Source organism: Sinocyclocheilus grahami, unplaced genomic scaffold (genome assembly GCF_001515645.1).
Source record: "Sinocyclocheilus grahami isolate Dianchi unplaced genomic scaffold, SAMN03320097.WGS_v1.1 scaffold512.1, whole genome shotgun sequence".
In the NCBI taxonomy this organism is placed as follows: domain Eukaryota; kingdom Metazoa; phylum Chordata; class Actinopteri; order Cypriniformes; family Cyprinidae; genus Sinocyclocheilus; species Sinocyclocheilus grahami.
The window spans coordinates 959335-969015 of record NW_015505691.1 but is presented as its reverse complement, the minus strand read 5'-3'; the positions used below and the strand labels follow the sequence as shown (position 1 = coordinate 969015).

General features: G+C 37.5%; 1 protein-coding gene across 1 annotated transcript; it reads right to left on the bottom strand.

The window, feature by feature from the left end:
* Positions 1 to 447: 447 nt before the first annotated feature.
* On the bottom strand, positions 448 to 7852 carry LOC107554745 (gastrula zinc finger protein XlCGF26.1-like). The gene is made up of 3 exons (XM_016237338.1): positions 7797 to 7852; positions 4410 to 4524; positions 448 to 2496 (listed from the first exon to the last, which is right to left on the bottom strand). The coding sequence occupies exons 2-3, from the start codon at positions 4492 to 4494 to the stop codon at positions 626 to 628; spliced, it is 1956 nt and encodes a 651-aa protein (XP_016092824.1). The 5' UTR covers positions 4495 to 4524; positions 7797 to 7852; the 3' UTR covers positions 448 to 625.
* Between the last annotated feature and the right edge of the window lie 1829 nt (positions 7853 to 9681).

Genomic DNA, 9681 nt, shown 5'->3' with positions numbered 1-9681 from the left:
ACAGAAACTAAGAAAAACAACATTAACAACAGGAGGATGGAGGACGCGGTGTCTCGTGGGTTTCACAGTGGACATGGAAAGTCAACGTATACGTAAAGCGATTGAAAGAACAGAAAGGAGGACTAAGAATCTCCAACGACAACTGGCAGTGCTACATTTGCTACAAGTGCCTGCACTTCAGTGTCCGTCCATCTATCGCTGTTCTCCATACTTGCGAATTAAGTTGACACAATGTTTACAGTATGTTTACACGGCATTTTAAATCATGGCGGGTGAGGGCGTTTTCATACGCGTTTGGCCAATCAATGTCTACTTACGTCACGATTAGTACCAGTTGTGCTGGTTAGACCCTGCTCCGGAGTAGGAGCTAATTTGGTTCTCGAAAAAGGCAGTCCGGTACTAAAATCGCACCCAGTTCCGGCGGTGTGAAAACGCCAAAAAGTGGGTAGTTCCACAATTAGTTCTAGTACTATGAAAAGGTTCCCACGGTGTGAAAGGCCCTAATATTTTATATAGCAAAGGAGATGGTGAGGTGTGGCCACAAAAGTTCATATGTACATGGCAAAAGGAAATAAGAAGCCCCAAGACAAAGTATTCAGAGGCAAATGGTCATGAAGCTGGACAATCAGATTTGGCCCGCATTCAGCTGAGGTGAAATTTTCAATTTCACACAGACCCGTATTTTCTGGTGCCATTTTAAATCGCTGAGCCATTTAAACCTCTTACCACACACAGAACACAAATAGCGTCTCACATCTGCATGACTCTTCAAGTGTATCTGTAAGTGTGATGGCAAAAGAAATGTTTTATTACACTGATGACAATGAAATCGCCTCCCTCCGGAGTGAATGTGCAGGTGATTTTTGAAATTGCTAATTTTCTGAAATCCCTTTCCACACTCGGAACACTGTAATTTCTTGTCAGAATGAGTTTGCAAATGACGTTTCAGGTCTCTTTGATATGTGAAACTCTTTTCACACTGAAGACATGTGAAAGGCTTCTCTCCTGTGTGAACTCTTATGTGAGTCTTAAGATTCCCTCGAAGTGTAAAACTCTTCCCACACTGAGGGCAGGTGAAAGGCCTCTCTCCAGTGTGAACTCTTATGTGAACCTCAAGATTCGCTTTGTTTGTGCAAGTCTTTCCACAGTGATGGCACAGGAAAGGCTTCTCTCCAGTGTGAGTTATTACATGATTCTTAAGGTGATTCCTGTCTGTAAAACTCATTCCACACTGATAACATTTAAAACTGTTCTCTCTTGAGTGAATCCTCAAGTGGTAATTAAGGTTTCCTTTGCGTGTGAAACTCTTTCCACACTGACCACATATGAACGGCCTCTCTCCAGTGTGACTTCTCATGTGGGCATTAAGCGTTGCTGTATATGTGAAATTCTTTCCACACTGATAGCAGGTGTAAGGCTTTTCTCCAGTGTGAAGTCTCATGTGAGTCTTAAGGCTTACTTTATAACTGAAACTCTTCCCACAGTGATGGCATTTGAAAGTTTTTTCTCTGGTGTGAATTCTCATGTGAGTTTTAAGGTTTTTATTGAATTGGAATCCCTTTCCACACTGCTGGCATTTAAAAGGCTTCTCTCCGGAGTGAATTATTACATGTCTGTTTAGGTGTTTCATGTCTGGGAAACTCTTTCCACATTCATGACATATAAAACAGTCCTCTCTTGAGTGAATCCTCATGTGGCAATTAAGGGTTCCTTTACGTGTGAAACATCTCCCACACTGAACACACATGAACGGCTTCTCTCCAGTGTGAACTCTCATGTGAGTCTTAAGATTTCCTTTTAGCGAGAAGCTCTTCCCACACACTTTGCAGTTGTAAGGACTCTCTCCAGTGTGACTTCTCATGTGAGAATCAAGGGATGCTTTGAATGTGAAACTCATTCCACACTGAGGGCATGTGTACGGCTTCTCTCCAGTGTGAAGCCTCATGTGAGTTTTGAGGCTTACTTTATGACTGAAATTCTTTCCACAGTGATGACAAATTAAACCATTTTCTCCCGAGTGACTTCTCGCGTGGTAATTGAGGGTTACTTTACGGGTGAAACTCTTTCCACACTGATCACAAGTGAACGGCTTCACGCCATTGTGAATGTTCATGTGATACTTAAGGTTTGGTTCTGCTGTGAAGGTCTTTCCACACAGTTTGCAGGTGTAAGGCTTCTCTCCTGTGTGAATTCTCAAGTGACTTTTAAGGTTTCCTTTTTGAGTGAAACACTTTCCACACTGTTGACAGCTGAAAGGTTTCTCTCCAGTGTGAACTCTTATGTGGACTTCAAGGTTTTGTTTTTGATTGAAACTCTTTCCACACTGACAGCAGGTAAAATAACTGTTAGAGTCTGTCTTTTGAGCTCTTTTTCGTGAGGACGTCTTTCCAGTCTGATGGGATTTTTCTCCAATTATGAAATCATGAAGCTTCTCACACTTATCTTTCTCTTCCATTTCATTCAGTTCGTGACTTTCTTCTTTCAGTATGATCAGATCTAAAATGGAAAAGCAAAACAAATAAAAAAAATACTATGTATGTTAACACCATTTTAATGTCACAAAATAGACATCTAAACCAACATAACCAGCATTAAAGCATCAAAACAAACATATAGCATCAAAACTTACTGAAAGAGGTGTTTCCTGTAATCTCAGAACTTTCAAGAGGATGTCTCTTCTCACACAAGCATTCATGCAATGTGCTTCACATCATTTCACTTCACAATGTGTTACATTTACGTCAAGTGTGAATGCATGAATGTATGACAGTTGGCCAGGAGCAATGTTTTATAGTTCTGAAAGTTTAAAATATTATTTTTCTCCAAAATCTAATCGATCCACTTCAGAAGACACTGATTCATCCACTAGGGTTGTATGGGTTGCCATCGTGGTTGTTGTGGGCTTTTTGAACCATCCACTTTTTGGGTTGCATTATATAGACTCAGAGTTGGATTGTTTTTCTAAAAATCTGTGTATGTGTTCATCTAAAGAAAGTAAGTCAGGTACATCTGGGATGGCAGGTTGAGGAAAAAACAAAAACAAAGAGACTTTTCATTTTTGGATGTAGCTTCCCTTTAAAATACAATTGATGTCAATACATAAAAATAAGTAATCACGATTAATCTCACAAATTCGCAATATGTAAATCTTCATTTACAACTTGTTCTGTTGTTTTAATAATGACCACTTCAATTTTAATGTGATCAGTAATATTTGTTTTTGGTACAAATCTTTGGTTTTCTGTTGTTTCTGCAAAGGATGTGTCATTTTTAGATATAAAGGTCGAGATGCTAGTGGATTTTCACTCACTGGGGTTGGGGCCCACAGAAAGGCTGTTCTATAATATATAATATTTTGATAACATGGTATTAGTAGGAATAAAATGATGCTGTAGTTTTTCCTAATCTTCTTTTTTTCTCCTCTCCTGTTAGAAATGTCCTTTTCCAAAAAAAACCCAGCAGTGCAGGATATGTGCATTTAGAAACTTAGTGGCTAATTTTTAAATGAAGCTACAAAATAAAAGCTGAAATCAGGCTTGCAAAAACAAGAGAGAATACAAAAGCTCTTGCCTACAGTGATTTGAGAAAATGTACCATCAAAAATATTTTTACCAGCCATTAAACTATTGTCACCCCAGCACTGCTTTTTATTAGATAGACTGTTGCATAATTAAAGGGTTCACCCAAAAATGAAAATTAGCCCATTCACCCTCAAGGCATCCTAGGTGTATATGACTTTGTTCTTTCAGACAATCCAGTCGGAATTATATTAAAAATGGTCTTTGATCTTCCAAGCTGTTGTGGGGGGGGGGTGAACAAAGGCCTCCTGTATCGAACTGATGCATATTTGTAAGAAGAATAACCATATTTAAAATGTAATAATTTAATCTAGCTTGCGCTCACTGTTGTACACGGAAGCAGCTCCGTGCGGATGACGTATGAGGTCGGTGTTGCGCATGCGCCCCCGGAGCCGTGTGAGGCACTTTTTATTATTGATGGATGAGCTTTATTTCACTTCTTTTGGGCTTTTGTCATATACGCCTAGGATGGCTTGAGGGTAAATAATGGGCTAATTTTAATTTTTGGGTGAACTAACCCTTTAAGTGATAGAAAATAATGGTTATCATTACTTATTGTCATAAATGTTACACAAAATATTTTTATAAGGCTACTTATTTTTCATAATTTAATGCATGACACATTGTAAAAATGAAGGCAAAATTTGGACCTGGTTGGTCCTGTGATCTCAACATGTCTGCACACATGGGGTGACCTGATCTATGTCAAACAAAATCACTTTAATCAGGCAATTCATACAGTATTTTTCAAAAATATCATTTATTTCTGTAAAGTGAAACATTTCAATAAGGAAAAAATGAATGAGTTCACTTTTAAGAATACAAACCAACCTGCTTGTTCCTCAGCATCTTCTTGTTTCACTCTGAAATCCTCTTCAATCCTCATGTCTTCACTTTCCACTTTAATAAACGCCATCTTTATAATAGTACATCAACTGGAGTTGTTCTGTGTGTTTGGACACAAACTGCGTGTTTAAGATGACATTGCTTAACAGGAAGAAAAATAAACCCAAACGAAATATTTGGACATTGCTTAACAGGAAGAAAAATAAACCCAAACGAAATCTTTGGATGCCTCTCAATCAGCTCCCTAGTTCAGCAGTCAGCGCACTGGCCAGGGAGGTCAGTCAGAGTAACAGTTAATATTCTTAAATGGTTTGATTAGCCAAGCCCTTCCAAAAAACTAGCACATCAAATTATACAGACACTTCATATTTAGTTAATTGGTAGTTAATGATTTGTAGATAAATCTATAAGATTACAACTTCATGAAAACTTTTGCAATTTGTTCAAATTTGTCAGTACACATTGTAAAACTAGAATTTTCACAATTTTGATGGTAGTGTGCAATGTTTTGCAAATCGCTTTTTAAAAAAGTGAATCATTTTGCTTAGCAATTCATTGAATTTACTTTTTCAAAAAGTTCTGGTGTTGTGGTTAACCTGGGGGCTGTTTCATAAAACAAGTTTACCAAAAAAGCCAGGCTTATTTCGGTTAGTCTGACTTAGGCTGCGTTTACACTGGCACAAAAAATCCGATCTTTCGCTCACATCTGACACAGATCGGAATTTGTTGCACACGTGTAAACACAAAAACCCGCACGAGATCCGATTTTTTTTGCATCCGATCTGAGCACTTCCAAATGTGGATTTTAATCGGATACACATCTGATATCTGGACATCCGACCTACGTCTAAACACACATATCCGATTCTCCACAGAACTCCCAATGCGAGGGCGACACGTTTGCTCAAAGATTTTTAATGCCGGCATGCTGTATGCGCTCGCATTTTATTGAGATGGAAACTTTTTATAGTAAGAAATTGCACATTCAGGAGTTGGATTTCAACCCCTGCCCCGTGAATTTTGAAAATACAACGGCTAAAAGCTACATATATTTCTCAGCAATGAGGTGAGAACTTTTCATTTTTGTAATTAAACCGACAAGCTTGTTTGCAATGCTTCACAATCGCTTGCTCGCACGTGGGTGCATGCGTTCGTCGTTCGTTCTCTCTCCTTAATTCGAATTCATTTCAATTAAATATAATCATTATTTCACTAAAGAATTCTACCTCTAACGAGCTGTAGATAAAATAGTCTTAATAGGCTTAATGGTCTTTATACGTTCAGTCAGATTTTGTGCTGCAAAACATCCATGACAGCCGTTGTCCATGCTGGCAAATAATAATGGCCATTCGACATGAATTATATAAATAATTTTAAAAGCACGGCCATTTAAAACCCGAGGGTCTACCATGTGTGTAGTAAAGCGATCACTGCAGACAATCCTTTTGGGTGGGAATTAATGTAAACACAGATATCGGATACCAGTCGTGTCAAAAGTGAATGCCTTATTGTTAGTTGATTCGGTTCAAATTGAAACTGAAATAAGCCTGGCTTTTTTGGTAAACTTGTTTTATGAAACAGCCCCCTGGTGTCCATGTTCAGTTGTTATTTCACCTGCAGATAATAATTTTTTTTATCACATATTCTTCAATTTCTAAAAACCTGTGCAACATGTTCATTAAAAATGAAACTTTATCACTACATGATTTTGGTATTATTAATTATTATTAATAATATTTTTAACAACATCAGTTTTCCACAATATTTCTTGAATGCAGACAATTAAATAAAAAAAATCACTGATGTACTTATTTTGTCTTCTGGGAAACGTGCAAGTATTAGCTTCTTGAAGGGCAGTGCTAAATGAAAAAAAAAGTTTGCATCCCTGGTCTTAATGCATTGCGTTTCGTTCTTGAAAATCAGCAAATGTTTTCACCTTTTGTAATAGTTGTGTTTGAGTCCCTCAAGTCCCTTGAGTTACTGTGAAAAGATGGATCTCAAAATCATACAGTCATTGTTGGAAAGGTGTTAAATATGCATGAGATGCTGGAAAACTTGAGAATGTGCAAGACCTGGAGGAATTTTCTGAAGAACAGTGGACAGTTGAACTGCTCAGGACTCTTGAACAACTATCACAAAACATGAAAACAGTTATGGATCCAGGTAAAGACAGACAAGTTCAGATTCAACGTATGTAAATCTGTATGTTAAGTTTTGAATGGGGCAATGTTTTATAAATTCAGTTTTTTTTTTGTCTCGTGGAGTATATGTAAACATCTGTTATGTGAAATAGCTTATTCAGGACAGTACTAAATAAAAACAACATTACATTTTTATGATCCCTCTTTTGTTAAAATTAAAATATTTTTGCTTATTCTGCAAACTTAGTCAGAGAATCACCAATTGCTGTTTACATTTAAGGGGTCATATGATGCGATTTCAAGTTTTCCTTTCTCTTTGGAGTGCTACAAGCTGCTTGTGCATAGATAAGATCCCTCCATTACAGTTTACATTAATGTATAAATGAAGAAGGAAAAAAAACATTCAAATTCAAAAGTAACCACTTTGGTCATCTAAAAAAAAAAGCTTTTAGGATGTAACTGTAATTTGATTACCACCCATTTAAAATTTGAAACAGTCACTCATATTTTGACATTTAAATTACGTACAGTATTCAGTAACCCTAATTATGAGTTCTGCATTGTTTCATTACTGTACGACACTGGCTCATATTAACAAGCATGCTTGTATTAGCAAGTGAGCATGAGCCACATTTGATTGCATTTTATGAAACTTTAATGATATTTTCTCATCAAAAATCTTTTCCCCCAAATAGTATGTCCCATACTAGCCTACTTCATCAATTAATTGTGATTTGCTACATTAAAGCACATGGAAGAAGAAACTTTAATATTGTAATTTTAAGGAAATGGGTATAATATTGTATGACACGTTATCTTGCTGTTATACAGCCACGCAAGAATAACATATCCAGTTAAATGAGTTGCATCTGTACGCAGCTTCTCATATTTTCGAAATTAATAAATACGCGGCCGATCTTTCAATCTGCATAAAAATGACAGCTGAACACGGACACTAGTTAAGTAGTTAAAAACGTTTCTCCCATTACTACTTGCCAGTGGCCGAATTGGTTTGAAAATAAACTGATTCATGATACAGGGAGCCAAATGAGACGCACCTTTTGTGTGTGAGGATGCGTTTTACTCACAAACAACACCGTTCACAAAGGTTAAGTACAAAATAGTGTTACTTTCAATAATACAAATTAGTTTTACACCGCATGTAAAATATATACGACTGACTGAACGGTTTGCATCATTTTAAACACCTTGCATGCGTTAAAACACAAACCTTTTTTTCCACAGCAGAATGATGCGGGACCGCGGTGCAGCCTTATGACGTCATGTCGCCTGTCCAAAATAAAAGTTCTGTTCACACGCCACTGGCCCTGTCCCAAATCGCACCCTAAGGCCCTGTCCCAAGGGGAAGACTTCATGTGCACTTGCGGTCTTACAATGGCCGCCGTGTGCGCGTGTGCGCGTGTCCACGAGACCGTAGCGTGTCCCATTCGTCATTTAAGCGTTCAAAAGGGTGCTCGCGAGCGCCCTCAATGCGCACTTCTGCCGAGCCCGTTCGCGAGCACCCTTCTGAACGCTTAAATGACGAATGGGACACGCTACGGTCTCGTAAACATTGTAAGACCGCAAATGCACAAGTGTGCCATTTGGGACAGGACCACTGTCAAAAACGTGAATAGAAATGCACATACAAAATATAATAAGTAAAATGTCAGGGGAATTCAGTTTATTTATTGGTGAAATGCCTATTTTGTCCAGTGCTGTTCTGAAAATATAAATACTACCAGTGTGACATTCTGTTCTTTAAAGACTGTAATGTTTCACTGCAGAAATCATACCAGGGCTCAGGAGTCTTTTCTCACAGCCATTTCCCCCCCATCAGTTTAGTTTGACATATTTCCACTAGATCCATAGCAAAAACTGTTTACTACTGTACAAAGAGAAAAAAAAACAGGTTTGCCAATAAAATAGTATTAGGCTATTTTAAAAACAAATATGCAACTGTGGTAACGTGTTGAAGTAGGTTATTAATGCACAATTCATACAAAGTTTGGAAAATGCTCGATGATATCCGCTACAAGGTTGGAAATGTGCTTGAAATTTTAAAATTGTCCTTGCCAAATTTCCTTTTTTTTTAGAATGCCCAGTGTGACGTATATACAGGGCCGTTTCTAGCCAATTTGACGCCCTAGCCGAAATATCCCTATTGCCCCCCCCAATTATATATAATATATATATAATTCTTTTCAGACACCAGTTGCTTGTCACATTCAAATTGGTTGTCATAGTAACGACACTAATTTGTGGAGATTCAGTGCATTGAGTGCCACAAATCTGAATGCATTATTTGTAAATTGACTGTTAAGATAAACATTTTGCTGCGTATATATATATATATATATCCAAACAGTACCGCCGCTTCCTATACGCAGAGTACTCAGTTTGCGTAGGGCACCAACTCCTAGGGGGGCAATCATGCCATATTTTTACTTTTGTTCTATTTTTTTGTTTGTTTTTTTTTGTTTGGATCTCTCAACATTTTACAACAGTAGCCAGGTGGTGAAGACAAGAAAAAAAAAAAACTAAATTACAATGTCACTTGCAATCTCCGATACCTGCAACGTCACTTGCAATCGACACAAATCGTGCGTGTTGCCAATGGAGACAAGACGCTGTGGTGCTTAAACGATTAAAACTAATTGAGTACCGTAACGTCCTGCAAGTCATCTGTAGGAGAAAAAGACAAGATCCGCAAATCCGTGGCCACAGAACAGCAGAATATAAACGCAATGCGCAAAGTCTCTCATTAAGCGTTTTCCTCCCGTAGAAAAACATAAACACTTAATATGGCTTAAGATACTATTAAAATATCAAATTCAATATACAGTATATTAATATAATGAATATGTATATAGTATTTTCCTCCCATACCGCAATACGTGGCATAATGGACTAAGATGATAAAGAGCAAACTCAATATGCTCCTCTACATTATTAAAATATACATAACTAATATGTTCAGGCAAGCAGGTGAGCCCAGAATAACCGCAACACGTAAAGTTTCACGTTAAGCGTTTATCCATAAAGAATAAACTGTCTACAGCTCTTTTATATCATTGTCTTTGTCCATTAAGCTACATTACGTGTTTTATTTATAA

Bases quoted from the DNA above. Each gene is read 5' to 3' on its own strand.
- LOC107554745 (XM_016237338.1), bottom strand. From the start codon at position 4,494: ATGGCGTTTATTAAAGTGGAAAGTGAAGACATGAGGATTGAAGAGGAT. The intron at 2,497-4,409 runs GTTGGTTTGTAT...TTTCCATTTTAG, and splicing joins AGATGCTGAGGAACAAGCAG to ATCTGATCATACTGAAAGAA.